The sequence below is a fragment of the Syzygium oleosum genome, unplaced genomic scaffold (genome assembly GCF_021117445.2).
Source record: "Syzygium oleosum isolate NSW1041296 unplaced genomic scaffold, Sole_v2.1 Sole_v2.13, whole genome shotgun sequence".
NCBI classification, from domain to species: Eukaryota; Viridiplantae; Streptophyta; class Magnoliopsida; order Myrtales; family Myrtaceae; genus Syzygium; species Syzygium oleosum.
The window spans coordinates 5008619-5024554 of record NW_026607497.1 but is presented as its reverse complement, the minus strand read 5'-3'; the positions used below and the strand labels follow the sequence as shown (position 1 = coordinate 5024554).

The 15936-nt window shown below is 42.3% G+C and overlaps 2 protein-coding genes and 1 long non-coding RNA gene across 6 annotated transcripts; 1 reads left to right on the top strand and 2 right to left on the bottom strand.

Moving 5' to 3' along the window:
• Window positions 1-398: 398 nt before the first annotated feature.
• Window positions 399-6470, top strand: LOC115675182 (uncharacterized). 4 transcript variants are annotated; one of them, XM_056317449.1, is made up of 12 exons: window positions 399-621; window positions 1112-1877; window positions 2667-2776; window positions 2878-2997; window positions 3128-3215; window positions 3792-3883; window positions 3961-4065; window positions 4874-4983; window positions 5360-5447; window positions 5539-5574; window positions 5663-5757; window positions 5973-6470. In XM_056317449.1, exons 2-11 carry the CDS (start codon window positions 1115-1117, stop codon window positions 5744-5746), a joined length of 1596 nt encoding a protein of 531 aa, XP_056173424.1. In that variant the 5' UTR covers window positions 399-621; window positions 1112-1114; the 3' UTR covers window positions 5747-5757; window positions 5973-6470. The 4 variants fall into 4 exon arrangements, 2 of the variants coding, with proteins under 2 accessions (XP_056173424.1, XP_056173423.1); XM_056317448.1 differs by having other exon boundaries at window positions 400-621; window positions 1103-1877; XR_008817868.1 differs by lacking the exon at window positions 5973-6470 and having other exon boundaries at window positions 400-621; window positions 1103-1877; window positions 4874-4940.
• A 913-nt stretch (window positions 6471-7383) lies between these two features.
• On the bottom strand, window positions 7384-9223 carry LOC115675135 (exopolygalacturonase-like). The gene is made up of 4 exons (XM_056317235.1): window positions 9104-9223; window positions 8710-9015; window positions 8050-8565; window positions 7384-7623 (listed from the first exon to the last, which is right to left on the bottom strand). The coding sequence occupies exons 1-4, from the start codon at window positions 9221-9223 to the stop codon at window positions 7384-7386; spliced, it is 1182 nt and encodes a 393-aa protein (XP_056173210.1).
• A 5180-nt stretch (window positions 9224-14403) lies between these two features.
• On the bottom strand, window positions 14404-14789 carry LOC130139746 (uncharacterized). Its single transcript, XR_008817843.1, has 2 exons — window positions 14581-14789; window positions 14404-14439 (listed from the first exon to the last, which is right to left on the bottom strand). It is a non-coding gene; the product is annotated as an uncharacterized LOC130139746 (long non-coding RNA).
• Between the last annotated feature and the right edge of the window lie 1147 nt (window positions 14790-15936).

Genomic DNA, 15936 nt, shown 5'->3' with positions numbered 1-15936 from the left:
TCATCTTCATCCCCACACCTTGTGCGCTTTCACCAAAAAAATTTCTCGGCTTTTTTTCCTTCATCGACTCCTCCGGACCCGTGAATAGCAAAAAATATATATATATCCTATCCGACTTTAAATCCGTAGTCCATCAAACAGTAGATAGGATATGAAGAAATTCCAGGATTTCTTATTTTATCCTATCTAGTCCTATCCTGTTTAAAAATCCGGACAATCAAACGCAGCCTTGAAGAAGACGTTCTCCCCAAAACGGAGACTACACGATGTCAACTGCAGGTGGGCCTTGAGTGAGCGTCCAGGCCCAACTGTGCAGACGGCCAGGCCTTGGGCCCAAAAAGGAATCCATCTTCCGTCCTCTCGGATTTTCTTCTCGGTGCCCGCGTCATCTTCCTCTTCTCCCTCCTCCTTCAGCTTGTCGTTCACGAGGTTTTGCAGTCGCTAAAACCCTACTCAGCCAGAGCAGGAAGAAGGCAGCTTAGCGACGAGGTTCCGAGGCCAGGGACGCAACAGCGAAGCTCGAAGTCTTGGTTTGAACCTCCTCGCGGGTCGAACCATTGCACGATTGGCGAATTGGGGGACTCGTCGGGAGGTAGAAGTCGAGCGGATTGGCCTCTAACGGTGAGCAACACTAACAACGCCTGCATTTGCGAGTTTAAGTTATCATCGTACCGGAGAGTTGTTGTCGTTGGCCAGAACATGCGAGTGACTGTTGCATAGGAGACGATGCTTGCTGAGTGTCGGGTTGAAGTGTGAACCCACCCGCTTTTGCGGTTGTTCCTCTGAATTCTCGCAGTTCTCTCATTTTTTGTGCTCTCTTTTACCGGAGCTTGAAGGTGTCGTCATTTGCGATGCGCACGCGAGTGTTCTCGATGTACGTGTCAATGTAGGAGCAGTTGAACTTGGTATTTAGTACGTACGTGACTTTGTTGGGTGCGATCAGAGGGTTATGTTCCTCGTACTTCACAGGTTAACCAGCTCTTCTGGCCGGCGGTGGGCATGAGTTTAGTTTTTGGTAGTTTTTCTTATTTGGGTCTGTTGGTTTTTCCGTCTGTCGGCGAGGATCCAGTTAGCTTTCTCATTGGTGTCGTGTCTGTTGAAGTTGTTCTAGGAAATGTCTGCCGAGGCGAAATTAAGGGTGAAGCTAAAGAAGAAACTTAAACCTGCCATTCGGAATTCTAAGAAGCTTGGAGAAGGAAATGCTGTTCCTGCGAATCAATCTTCTCGCAAGGGCAATAAAGTTTTCAAGAAAGAGAAGGGACTGAGGAGTGAGCAGAAATCAGATTCGAGCGTGGTAAGTACAATTAAACTCGCAACTTCTGATAGGAGAAAGAAGCGGATTTATGCTGGAAGGGACAAGGATGGAGAGGAAATGTCCCAGGATTATAGAGAGCCAGCGGAGATGAAGTCTTCAATCAGAAAAGGACAGAAGCAGTTGGAACTCAACTCTGTTTTAGTAAAAGGCAGTAAAGTATCACATCGCACCATGTGGGCTTCTGGCAGAGTGAATGATGCTATGACCAAGGTTCAGGATTCTTCCTTGAAGTTCAAGAGGAAAGGGCAAAAAGTCGAAGTTTCCAGCTCAAATCTGAAAACCAAGACGATGGAGGCAGGGAAGAAGAACGATGCTGGCGCAACTGATTTGTCGAGGAAGCACATGAAAGGCAAATTGGAGGCAGGCAAGCATTTGAGTCAGCTTCAAAACAAGCGTATGGACACTTCTCCTCCAAAACTCGTCACGAAAAAGGCATCGAGGAAAATAGGCACTGATGATAATCGTGATGTAAAAGATGACCAGCCTAAGAAGAGGAAGCGTATACGCATAGATCCATATGATATTTCAAATAAGCGGCTAGATGACAGCATACTCATCGAGGGTAAGCATATCGTCTGTGTTTTTCTTTTTTCTTCTTAAATATTTTATTTTCTCGGATGAATGGTAAAAAAGTGCTGCTTGTCCATGTGAATGCACTTATCTGTTTGAGGGCGGAGTCTGGGCTTCATGAGATACTAAGCCATATTTGCAAAGTCTTATCTTTCTAGTATAAAGTGTGAAATTTACTATTTGTATAGGCTGATAGGATCGTCCAAGTGTATAGAGATTTCATGCATTGTCAATGTACCATGGAAGTCGGATGTTTGTAGTTTAACATAAGCATCGATTGCTCAAAAGAAATTTCTCTAGGATTCTTGTCTCATTAATTCAGCTTCACCCACCCTTTTCTTTGGCTATCTCTTTAGCTAAAGCCAATAGAATCACATTGCACTCATTTTGTTTTTTCTGACGAAGAATGAATTGTATCTGAAGGTTCTCAGCCTTAGGATTTGGATCTATTTGAGACATATCTCATCATTTATACATGCGAAACACTGAATAATGCAATGCTTATTATGAAAGGCAACGTGAAGCTACCATTATTGCTTGTCTTTTGATTATTAAATCTCTGCAAAGGGATTATGTTTGCTGCATTTAGGGTTGCTTGGTAGTTAATGGATATTGAGAAGACTATTTTTTATTTTATTTTTGAAATTAAAAGTAAGAGATCAGTTCTGATGCCTGTGTTATATTGTTAAGCTGTTGCTTTGGCTGTGTTTCACCCTTTTTAAAACATTTACCTGTAAAAACCCATAATTTCATTTTTACCATTCCTTTCTGTGCTTTTCAGAAAATGCTAAGGAGAACAAAGAACCTGAAAAGAATGTTGAGATGTCGAGTAATGCTCGGTTCCGTGCAATACAGCCTTGCCCCTCTATCCTTTCCTTTGTTGAGGATAATGTACTTGATTATAGCAAAACTCCTCTCCTTTTCATATGCAATTCTGCACTTGAATATTTCTTTCCTGATGCATGGACCAACTTTGCGTACCCTGTTAACAGCTGCTTGGGCGTAGACGAATGATTGAGCTTCGGAGGGCCGGCTACAACGTGGATCTTTCTGCCCCTTTGGACAATATGCCCTTATCTACGAGTTCTGAAAGAGAGAGGATTGAAGAAAATGTAAGTTTGCATAGGTAGTTATATATAACTATATGTCAGTCTCCAAAATTGCGCTAAATGTTTTCATAATGGCGCCTGAAGCTTCATGTGCTGCATTAAAGGTTCATAGCCTTGCTGACCATTATTACAGGTGTTCAGGAACAAATTAAGCTTTTTTGCTGCTGCAAATGTTTCATCATCATTTCCAAGCCCGGACCTTCCGGAGATTGCATTTGCAGGTAAAGATGTTGGCTCTCATCCTCTCAGTGTTCTTGATTAAACACCGCCCTTTGAGGTGTACATTGGTTTCCTCACTGCATTAGGCTGTCTTATGAAACTCTGGCACAATTATATTGGAATGTTGTATCCCAAAATTTTTTGTTTTTTTGCATGTTACTACATTCAGATCCAACACTATGAGTTGTGAGTTTGCTTGGATGTGATTGTGTCATAACATGTTGTATAGGCAACTTTCCCATTGGACCGGTTGTTTTCATTCGGTATATGCATTTTTTGGAATCTGGATAAGTTAGACATCTAGGTACAAAACTTTCTCATATAATGATGGTCTTTTTAAAGCTCACCATGTATTTCTTTAATTAATCTATTGAACCTTGTCTCGCATGGTTGTAGACAGTTTGCACTCTTCGTAAGTTCTGCGTTGCTCTTATATTGTTTGGAGTGTTAACATGATGATTTGTTTTCCACAGTAGGTTGAGAGTCATTAGATGTTTAGAAATAATGAATTTATTTCCTTCTACTCCAATAATGTCGGCCAATTAGTCCTTTTGAAATGTGTTGCTTCCTTCTTATAGGAAGGTCAAATGTTGGAAAATCATCACTATTAAATGCACTCACCAGACAATGGGGTGTTGTTAGGACGTCAGATAAGCCTGGACTTACTCAGGTTCCATCATTTTCTCTGAACTTGCAACTTGATTAGTTGTGATACTTCCTTTGTTGACAATCTTGATTCCTTTGCAGACAATTAATTTCTTCAACCTAGGATCCAAGCTCTGCTTGGTTGATTTGCCTGGATATGGCTTTGCTTATGCAAAAGAAGAAGTCAAAGATGCTTGGGAGGAGCTTGTAAGTAATGCAATTTGACTTTTGGCCTCAGCCATATATAGCTTCAAACTATTTACCTTTATTTGTCCATTATTAAACTAATGATAGGAGCAGCATGCTATCGTACTTTTTAAGTGTTGATAGGTTGTTCTGGTGTATATGAGTAGTATACTGTTGTTTGCATGAAGCATGACGTAGTAAATGGGGCTTTTACACCAAATTAACTGTCAGTTAGCCAAAACTGAATGAATCAGCTAGGTTGAGCTTTGATGTGATACTTTAAGATCTCGAGCAAATACGAAATCCTCAAAACTAGAGAAATTGGGTATGTGAGACAAGTTTGAAATTATTATCTGACTGATTCATCATTTGATCTCCCCTTTAGTTAATATCTGTTTCGAAGTGCACTAATTTTAAATATCTGAGAAGTTCTGGTTCACCTCCATCTGTTTCATTGGTTGAAATATAAATTCTTGGTACTGGATATTCTCCATCTGGTTAGTGTAAAAGCAGTTCATTAAAACATAATTGATCTAAGGGCTGTGCTTGTTCGTAGAAGAAGATTTCTTATTGAAGTTGATCATCACATCTGCCATTGTTTCAAGAGGAACTGTGGAAGGGATATGTAGGATAAGGGCCAGTATAGTTTTCATCTGATTTATACTGAGAAAAATTATCCATTTAGTGTCAATTTCAATATGTCCTTATTTGATGTTTTAGAAATTTGAATTTGTTCTTATGCAAGTTCATGCTAAATTGTTGTCATTAATCTGCAAAATGGTTTTAATATTTTATGTGGTTATTATGGTCGCTTTGTCGCAATTTCTAGGTAAAGGAGTATGTCTCCACAAGAATCGGCTTGAAGCGAGTTTGTTTACTCATTGATACAAAATGGGGTATGAAACCGAGGGATCATGAACTCGTTGATTTGATGGAAAGGCATGTACGCATCCTCTGTTAATTGTTTTTGGACGTCATCTGGTTTTTTACATTGCCCAGTGTGGTTTTACTATAGTGACATGTTCCGATCTTTTACTATTCTCACTTGTTGTTACATTTATTGTGGCGTCTTCACGGGGATAAAATCTCTAGTGCGCATGGGTTTCTTGTGCTATATAACTTCATTGAACAGTGAAGTCTCTTATAACTGTGGCAGGACACTACTGTGAGTTGACTAATACATACACTGCCTGAGTTGCCGCGTTACCTGCATCTAAACTGATTTTTAATGTCCACCTCATACATAGAGAATCAGTTGGTGGTGAGGAATATTATGCACTTGCTGAGGTTAAGGAGAATTCTTGTTTGTTTGTAGATCTCAAACTAAATATCAGATTGTTCTAACCAAGACAGATCTGGTGTTTCCAATTGATGTGGCACGCCGTGCGATGCAAATTGAAGAGGTTATTGATGTACTAATTTTCATCAGCTTTTACTTTACCCCAGATATATCCTGTAAAACCTAATGTCTTTTAATGCTTCTAAATTACGCAGAGTCTGAGCTCAAACAAGTCCATCATTCAACCTGTGGTATGAAATACCATGTGATTGGGAATATAATTTGTCAGTGATGTCATTTCGACTGAGAAGTGATTGTCTCTACTTGGTTTCACTTCAGATGATGGTGAGCTCAAAATCTGGAGCTGGTATGAGAACTCTAAGAACTGTACTTTCCAAGATTGCTCGATTTGCCAAAGCATAGTATTGACTGAGGTAACTTCTATCCTTGGATGGCTGTAAATAACCTGCACGTGGTTAGTATTAGTCTTAGTAGTAAGAGTCTATCATGGTTTTTGGTATAGTTATATTAGTAAAGTCTTGATCTTCCAATTAAATTTTGAATACCTTGGTATCTAGCTACTTTAATCTGAGTCCATTGATTAGCATGTTGGCGATCTGATTATGTTTTGCTTTTGTCTTTGAATCAGCTCAATTGATGCCTGTGGCAAACCAGGGACAGGGGTAGTGCTGTGTGATAGTGACTTTAGTCAATTTTCATCTATGTCACAGGCTTCACCAACGATTGATGCTGGGTTGTGGGCCTTAAATTGGGATTTGGATCAACAGATATATCTTCAGCCAGATTGGCGTAATGGTAGCAAGAGGGCTTGGCCTCCTCTGCTGGAGCATCTGACCTATTTGAAGATTGCAAAAGGGACAGAGCTCCCTTACTTGCAAGTTAAGTGAGGCTGTATTTGGCAGCCGAATCATCTTCGCCGTCTGCGAGTACTGCAGGAATCAGTACCAGGAGTGATTTCTTCGGGTTTTTCGGGAAGTCCATTTCTGTTTTAGTTTTCAATTGATGACAAGAAAATCTTCACCCAGGAATTCATAGTTGTTAACCTTTGTAGTTTATAGAAACTTGCAGAAGCTGCAATTTTTGTGAGCAGTAGTAATGTAAAAGGCACGATTCAGTTTATATCAAAGTCATGATGGTGAATTCCTATATTTATACAATCCAAATAGCTGCTAATATTACAATATTTAGTGTACTGCATTATAAAGCTTCTCATCACTACTTTATATGAACAGAATATGGCAAAGATCGTCTTCTTCTTGATATTTAGCAATATTGCAGCATTTTGTTTTTTTTTTTTTTTTGGTAATCGAGGTGTTCGGGCCAGCATGCGCGCACCTCGACTATTCCTCGGGGGAGACTAGCACAGCAACCCACCGCCATGACCCCCCACTTAAATCACAAGTGCTCAGATGGGGAATCGAACCTGGGACCAGTGGGCCTAATCACACAATCCCAAGTACGCCCCAACCAACTGAGCTGCAGCCCTAACCAACTGAGCTGCAGCATTTTGTTGTTGGGCAATTTACGGATTATGAGGATCAATGTGCTCAATCGTTTATCTGTTAGGTTTTAAAACTTTTGCACAAGGAGACAAGTATGCGTGGTGTACACAAGGTTCATCCATCTCTTAAATTCGCTTTCCATATCAGTTGCTTGTGAATATTTGAGCCCGAAAATCATGCTGTGTCCAGTTTTAATACAACCACAATGTTGGCCACTTTTTATTTAATGATGTGCGAGAGCAGTGCATAGTCGATGTGCTTCGGAAGTTTGGATTACAAAGAATCTGAATCTTCAATGCGGAGTCTTATTTCTTTCCCTCAGAATTAGATATCAGAATTACAAAAAAGAGGGAAATTACAAGGCAGGTAACTTCAGTACATTCGGCAAATTATATGACTCTGTATATGGTCCAAAGGCTATTCTGGAACTTTAAAAGGGACCTGCATATTTTCTGAATTCCTACTCTTTGGCTGATGTTGTGATGTTGGTCAGAGGACTGTAACAGATGGTGGATTCTGTGCCGATCCAGGGATGAGCTAGATTAAGCGGATGTTGTGAAGAGAACTTTTCAAGCACGAGGGAGGATTTTGTTTGCCATAAGAGGCACCCTTCGCATTTGCACAAACTGATGATGCTTTTCGTTCTCTTCCACCATACTCCAAGTCGATGTCTCTAAGTTCGATGCCCGTGCATGGAACAGCTGGGCTGCAATTAATATTAACTGCAACTAACGAACTTGAAGTGCCTCTGATGTTTCTGAACCTAACGTCGCTGATCTTAACTCGTGAGGACTCCAGGAAGGACGACAAGAATGAACATGGTCAGTGTCTCGTGTTGTCATGTATCCGTAAGTGTGATAAACGACAGTGTCATATAATAAATTAATTGGAACTGCTCTATTAGCAGATTAGCAGAGAGAACGTATGCTTTTTCCCGTGTTGAGAACTTATAGCAACTTCATATTCACACCATTCTAGCAGTTATGGTAATCGCCAGATGTTCTTCTTCCCCTTTTAAATGGGTAAAGTAAAATGATGCCGGACGTGATAACATGTAGAGTCCGTGTGTGTGACCATGGCCGTGATTTTCACGTGAGTACTTACATGAATCTTTTCCTTCTATTCTGCTGTTTGGTCTATTGCATGAAGGTGATTTTGTAGTAGGTGCAAAATGTCGTGCACGTTGCCAAAGAGAACGGATACCTGGAGCCGACATTGTTTTGACGGGCAGTATTGCTGATCAATGATTATTGGGTTGTTGACTTTGTTGACAATGATGTTTTGAAAGGTGATGTCTGAAACAGCGCCTGGGTATGAGGTAGCCTTCGTTTTGATTCGCACGCCATTCATAGTGTCCGTGAAGGTGCTGCTCCCTAAGAACACTGAATTTACACGCGGTTCATTTGCCATAGCCCCGAGGCTCCCGACACTTACACCGTGCCCGGGCCCGCAAGTGATACCTGTCATGTTTATGTTTTCGCTTCCAGGCCCGAGAGATATGCAGTCATCTCCAGTGCCTATGCCCGAGTCTCGGATGAAAATGTAGCTAGAGAGAGCCATGTGGATTCCATCAGTATTTGGGCTGTCCTTTGGAGCTATTATGGTAACATGCTCAAAGGTCATGTCTTTGCAGGAGAAAAGATTGAAATGGAAATTCTTGCTGTTGAGAGATATCACATTGTGAATCCACGCCTTCGTTACGAAACTAAATCTCATTGTCTGGTGAAAATAGACGCACGGTGGAAGAAATTCACGCACAACGTTAGTGCTTTTAACTTGGCTTCTAAATCTGTGAAATGGGCTTTCTCAACTTAAGGGAAGCTGTAAAAAGTAAAGGACGGAAAAGAAAGAACAGAAACATACCACTGGGAGTGCCTTGCAATTGGGGTTTTTGCTGCAGTCATTATACGGCCAAGAAGCAGCTCCTTGGCCATCAAGCAATCCTCCTCCGGTAATCGTCAGCTTGTCAATGTACTGGAATGAAATCCAATGGTCGATACCGAGTTGAGGGCTACTAAAAGCCCTCAGACCCCCTTTGATCTGAAATTCTATCGCGCCATTGCAGGGACCCGCGAGCAGCACTGGACCCAACAGGTAAGTCCTTCTTGGGATTAAGACGACACTGGTCCCTTTGGAGTGACAAGCTCCACTCCACGCATCAGATAAAGCCTACAAAAATCATAAGCTCAGAATCTTACATTATGTGGAAGCAAAAGGACATGCAGTGACAAATGAAATGTAAATGGTGTTGAATTACTTTGCTAGTGTCAGTCCTTCCATCACCAACTGCTCCAAAATCTTTGATATTGAAGACATGTTGTGCTTGTGCTTGATTCATAGCGAGTGCCGACATAAGCATGAGCATTAGCAAGCCCATGGTTGGAAAGGTCAATCTCGAACTCATGAGCAATAGTAGAGATATGAATACGGGGAAGAGAATTGTATAATTTCTGTGTATTTCATAATAAAAAGTACATGAGGTTTTTATAGGCTTTATAAGATGACTAGTAAGGTAACATGATCGTACAACAAATTATGACGGAGGCACAAAAGGAAAATGGAGAATCTCCAGCATATCTCACGTCTCCAACAAGCAGCAACATGATGTCTGGATTAGGTTCTCCTTATTTTGTACTTCTCAAACTGAGGAACATAGAGAAATCCAACTGTCTACCTAAAGTGGCCTGTAACTAATGTATTGTGGAAACGGAGATGACATAGCTTCAAAATCTCGCATGCATATACTGATTTACATCGCTACTGATGCAAAGTAATCGCATGAAAATGTTGTAACGGGTGCTTTTTTTTTGTTCATATATAACGGGTGCTTGAAACAAACATATTTGTCATAACAAAACAGTCAATCTATTTTCCTAATCAAAGTAGATTTTTGGCATCTTAAGTTCCATTTGTTTTGCGAAAAATGGGACATTTTTAGAAAATATTTTCTAGGAATTTTTTTCCAAGAAAATGAGAATATACTCCAGTGTTTGACCGAAAAACCTAAAAGTGAACCGGAAAATATTTTCCGCCGTTTGCTAAAGAAAATCTAATTTGATTTCCTAAATAGACATATATTATTCGGGCATTAATAACTTGTGCATGCGCAACCGCAGAACTGGGCATGGGTAGGAGGGTCCCAGGTCTGGCCTTGATGGCCCCCGACCTAGGTGTTGGGGACCCAAGTATGGGCACCAATCTCAGGTCCACGAAAGCGAGGCCCAAGAACCCAGTGCCCATGCCCAGCTCCCTGGTGTCTCGATTAGAGTCCACAAAAGCAGGGCCCAAGGACTTGGTGCTCGTGCCCAAATCCTTGGCACTCGGGCTCGAGTCGACAAAGGCCGAGCACAGGACCTCGGGAACCCAATGCTCGCACTCGGGTCCATTGAGGTTAGGCTTGGCACCTCGGCCCCAGTGCCTAGATCAATGGTGCCTAGCCTCAATGAACCCAGGTCCAGGCACCAAGGGTTGGCTCCCGAGCACTAGAGACCCAGGTATGGGTGCCAGAGTCCCAGGCTTCGGCTTCATGGACCCAAACACAGACAATGGGTTTTGAGCCTGGGCACCCGGGACCTAGGCACTGGCACTAGGGTCTCGAGCTCTGGCTTGACGGACTCAGACCCAAGCATGGGCTTTGGGGTCCTGAGCCTAGTCTCTGTGGACTCAGGCTCGGCCTCGATAGACCGAGGCCCGGCCTTGATGTATAGGTGGTATGTGCACATGGGTCTTAGGCCCAACCTATGTGAATTTAAGCCCGGCCTCAATGGACCTGAGCTTGGGCGCTGGGGAGCCCGGCACAAGCACTGGGGTGTCGAGCCCAGCCTAGGGTGCCAAGGAGCCAGGCAAGGGTATTGAGGTCCTAGGTTCGGCCTCTGTAGACTTGGCCACGAGCGCCCGAGGCAAGACACGGGCACTGAGGTTTTGAGCCTGACCTGTTTGGAGCTGGGCTTGGCCTTTGTGCACCTGGCCTCGGCCTCTAGACTTGGTTTTCCTACCAAGGGCCTGGGAACTAGTGTTGGGTTCCCGTGTCCAAATGTAGAGTTTCTAGTCCAAAGGCTATTATCTAGTTATATTTTAAAAAATGATTTTCGATTTTTTAAGGAGAAAATCATTTTTATGAATTTAAGCATAAGTTTTCCATTGACTCATTTTCCTAAGTGATTCAAACATCAGAAAACGAGGAAAATATTTTCTACAAAACAAACGGAGTCTTAAGGAGACATTATCTTCTCGTAAACGAAATCAAACTTACCCATTAGTGAATTTCCTTATCGTAGATAAGGTAATTACCCAAAAAAGTCTTTAAATTTATTGCACTTGTGAATTAACATTTATATTGTGCTAATTTAGTTTTAAATTTTTTTACGTTTTGCCAATTGAATCTATCCAACCAATTTTGATCGGAAATCGCTGATGTGGACACCAATCATCCTACATAGCACGGCCGGCAGGGTTGCCAGAGCTTGTGGTAGAGGATTAGACCTATTAACACGAATAAATTAATCATGGCAATATATTTGACTTTTAGCCACGAGTTCTCATGTTTCGCGGCGAGATAGTAATTTCGTGGTATGTGATCTGACTTTTGGCTACGAAATATTACGCACGGCCAATACGTTCTCCTTGTCGGTATGTCTCATAATTCATCACGAAAATATTGTTAGTGGCTAGAAGTACCAACTATTGCCACGAAAATATTTTTCGTGACAAAAGGTCAAATCTTTCGTCACATAAAGCATTAGGGAAAATTGTCCAAAAACTCCCACATGCATTCCTCCTCTCTCTCTCCCTCTGTTTGGTCGTTGGAGTGGAAGCGAAAAGATGATGATGATGATGTTGCGAGAGCTTGCTTGTAACCCCGCGGACGACCGCGCGCAGATGGTGCCGATCACGGCGTTCGTCGCGGTCCTATGCCCTCTGCTCGGGTCATTGGCCGCTTGCTCGAGGAGGACCGACGGGTGAACGAGGCCATCACCGCCATTTTGATCCTGACCCTACTCCTCTCTCCCTCTATGATTATGAACTTAATCAGTCAGTGTATGCTTGAAATCGACACACTCCGTGCCTTTCGATTCGACGTTCGATGTGGTAGTCAGTGGAGCTGGCTCTTGTTACCGTCTTCCGGTCTTCTGGTCTTGAGCCGTTTTAAAAAATCTGAACTGATAGTATAAAATTTAGGCTATCGCTGCTTGAAGACTATTGCTGTTGATCATAATAAGAGCATGTGAGTGCACAATACACACACACACACACATATGTATAGAGAGAGAGAGAGAGAGAGAGAGAGAGAGAGAGAGAGAGAGAGAGAGAGAGAGAGAGAGAGATGAAGGTAGCTATTGCTGCTTCTGACAGTAGCTTAAACATGAAGCTAAATGTCAGATTGTTTTAACCAAGACAGATTTGAGGACTGTTATGCACATACTGGAGGTTAAGGAGAATTCTCGTTTGTTTGTAGGTCTCGAACTAAATATCAGATCGTTCGAACCAAGACAGATCTGGTGTTTCCAGTTGATGTGGCATGCCGTGCGATGCAAATTGAAGAGGTTATTGATGCAAAAATATCATCAGCTTTGGCTTTTAAGCCAGGTATATCCTGTGAAACTTAATGTCTTTTGGTGCTTTATAAATTATGCAGTCTTTTGGTGCTTTATAAATTATGCAGACTCTGAGCTCAGACAAGTCCATCGCTCAACCTGTGGCATGAAGTACCATGTGACTTAGAATAGAATTTGTCAGTGATGTCTTTCCAACTGAGAAGTGATTATTTCTCCTTGTTTTCACTTCAGATGATGGTGAGCTCAAAATGTGGAGCAGTGGAGCTGGTATAAGAACTCTTAGAACTGTGCCTTGCTAAGATTGTTCGATTTGCCAAAGCTTAGCATCGACTGAGGTAATTTCTATCCTCGGCTGTAGATAACCCGCACGTAATTAGTGTTAGTCTTGGTAAAAATCCTAATGCAGGTCTTCAATTAAATGTCGAATCCCTTGGCATCTACCTGCTTTTATCTGATCCCATAGATTAGCATGTTGGCCATCTGATTATATTTTGCTTTTGTCTTTGAACCAGCTCAAATGTTGCCCGTAGCAAACCAGGGAAAGAACTTGGGCATGCTGTGCTATTGTCTCTGGGTCAGTTTTGCCTGAGTCGCAGGCTTCGCCAACTGGTGATGCTGGGTTCTGGGCCTTGAAGTGGATTGGATTTCCATCCCTTTTTATAGGGTTGGATGGGGAGTTGGGATTAGACCCGTCAAACGGGTGGGTCGGGTCAGGTTTGGGTCGGGTCGAATATGGGTCGACCCATATTCGACCCATTTAACCCGTTTTGACCCATTTTCATGCAATGCAAATATAGTGACCCATACCCGACCCGACCCATACCCGACCCGTACCCGACCCGACCCATATTACTAGAACATATTAATAATTTAGGAAAACTCATATCCATCCATTTAATTCACTTTAACCTCTTCACATGTATATGTTATTAGAATAATGTGCCAATTCTACTCTAATCATAGTCCTGATCGCTGCTTTTCTTCCAAAAGTGTGACCTCTGTAGTTTCTGAGCAATTTAAAAATTTGCAATTGTAGTTTGAAATCCACACATTATGTGTAGGAGAATGGGTCAGAAAGGAAGGACCTCTCTATTGCTATGTGACATACAAACATAAAGAATGAAGAGATTTGGAAGAAGAGCATGCATCGAAGAGTTCGTTCAGCTTCCCTTTGTGACAAAATGCACAAGTAAACTACATCAAAACCCTTCATTACGGCTACAAACTAAGGAATGATCACAATCTCAACAATGATGAGAAAACACCCAGCAGCAGACAAGCCATTCAAAATTTTCAGTTGTAGATATTAACAGGATGTTACAAGAGTTCCTCTTGCCAATGAGCCAAAAAAATCACTTGCCACCAAGAGATATAGGCAGTCCTATTAACGTCATAATCTGATTATGTGATGATGACACGAGTTCCCCAAACAATGTTACAGTATGATAGCCAGGAGCAGCCAACAGTAAAGTTGGAAACTCTTAAAGCCAATTCGAAGGCTGCCGAGTCCACAATTAGGAGCATCACAACACCCAAACAAGTTGCACAAATTGACCAAGATCTTCAGGCTCAGATTACCAAAATGGGACTATGGGCTTTTACTATTATGTCTACCCCATTGCGAAAAAAAAAACCTTAATATTCAGCAAATCAACATTAATCAAGTAAATGATAACCATATCGTTTCATGTAATTCCATATCCCCAATCATTTCATTCCATTCCCTCTTCAGCACATCAACCCCAGCCCACTCCACTGCTGGAAACACAATTCTGCAAATAACTATGCATTGGACATTTCATTCCATTCCTACCATCGCCACCACCACCAATAACATAGTGGACCTCAAAGAAAAGAGGGACCAAAAACATATTTGAAAAATTATTAAGACAATTCACTTTCTTTGGAAAGCAAAGTTCCAAAGAACGAAAAAACAAGGACCTTGAAGAAACTTCCCCTGCAAATGAATGGAGGTTAGCTTTTCAATTATCTTTTTCCAAGCTCCCGCATCGAAAACGGCACAATCCCAGTAAGCAACCTCTCAAATCAGACAGATTGGACAGGCTAAAACAATCGTGGGTAAGCAGTGAGCCATTTTACATGCCACTTAAATTCGTCTTCAACAGAACAGCATCAGAATTTTCAAGAAAACAAAAAGAGCAAAAGAACTGCCATTCACCTCAGCGAGCTTGTCGCCTTGAGACTGAAACGATCGGGCCAATTGCTGGTGATCAGGCGACGATGACGGGCCGTCCTCGTCCAAAGCTGGGGCTTTTGACGCGGGTCGTTCTCGACTCCCCGAGACGCTGGCGCCTTCCCAGTCTTCGCCCGGTGGGTCGTCTTGTTCGTCGAAAGGGAGATTTGGGTACTTGGAAATAACAGGAACACTGACGAGCGGTGAAGGGCGACGAGCGACGAGCGGCGAAGCGCGGCGAGCGACGAGCGGCGAAGCACGGCGAGCGACGAGCGGCCAAGGCGACGAACGACGAGCGGCAAAGCGCGGCGAGTGGCGGCGAAGCGCGGCAAGTGGCGGCGAAGCGCGGCAAGCGGCCAAGGTGGCGAGCGACGAGCGGTGAAGGAAGCGCGGCGAGCGGCCAACAAGAAGCGTAGGTTGGGAGCGAAGCGTCGTTCGTGGATGGGCGCCTGAGCACTGAACAGGTAATTCGGGTGGTGGGTTTAGAAAATATGGGTTACAATATGGGTCAGCTGGTGACCCATATTTTAACCCATTTTTTGGGCATTATATATTCTCTAACCCATTTGAGCTCATTTTTTAGAAAAGTGAGTTACCCAAATAGATATGGGCTTCCTAAAAATGAGTTATAAAATGGGTACGTGACCCATTTTGCCGGCCCTAGTTGGGATTTGGATGAGCAGCTGTACCTTCACCCAGATTGGCGCAATGTAAGCTGTTAGTTCCTTGTGCTGTAACTGGAAAATATAAACAGAGATAATAACTCTGAAAAAGCAATAGCAAATTTAATAGTGACCAAGCTAATTTTTATATAATCTCAACAAATAAAGATGACTGAATTACACTCAAAATATATAGACTTGCTAGATGCTATGAAATCGGAAAAGAATTAAATATGAGGTGAGGTACATGTTACTGAATTTTATTAATTTGAAAGCAAAATCAAATTAACCAGTAACGACGACGAGAGCGAAATCATGGTTTCAAAATAATTTGAAAGCCTTTGCTTTGCTGGAGAGAGGAAATGTTTTTTTTCTGACATGAGAGAGACCACGTCGATGTGGAGGTCCCGGACCACCTAATACTTTCTTCCAAAAAGCAGCTATTTCCTAGGGTGAGCATAGAGGATCGCCCGAACCGGAAACTATTCGGACTAAATCGGACCGGTCGATTCTAAGTGATTTTAGAGGGCTCCAGTTCGGTTTTGGTTCCATAAATGGAACCAATGATTTTCAGTCCTGTTTCCAATTTCGGAGTAGGAACCGGACCGACCGGACCGAATCGATTGTATATATATAAGTTTTTAAAATTTCTTAAAGAAGATAATCTAAAGTTTAGGTC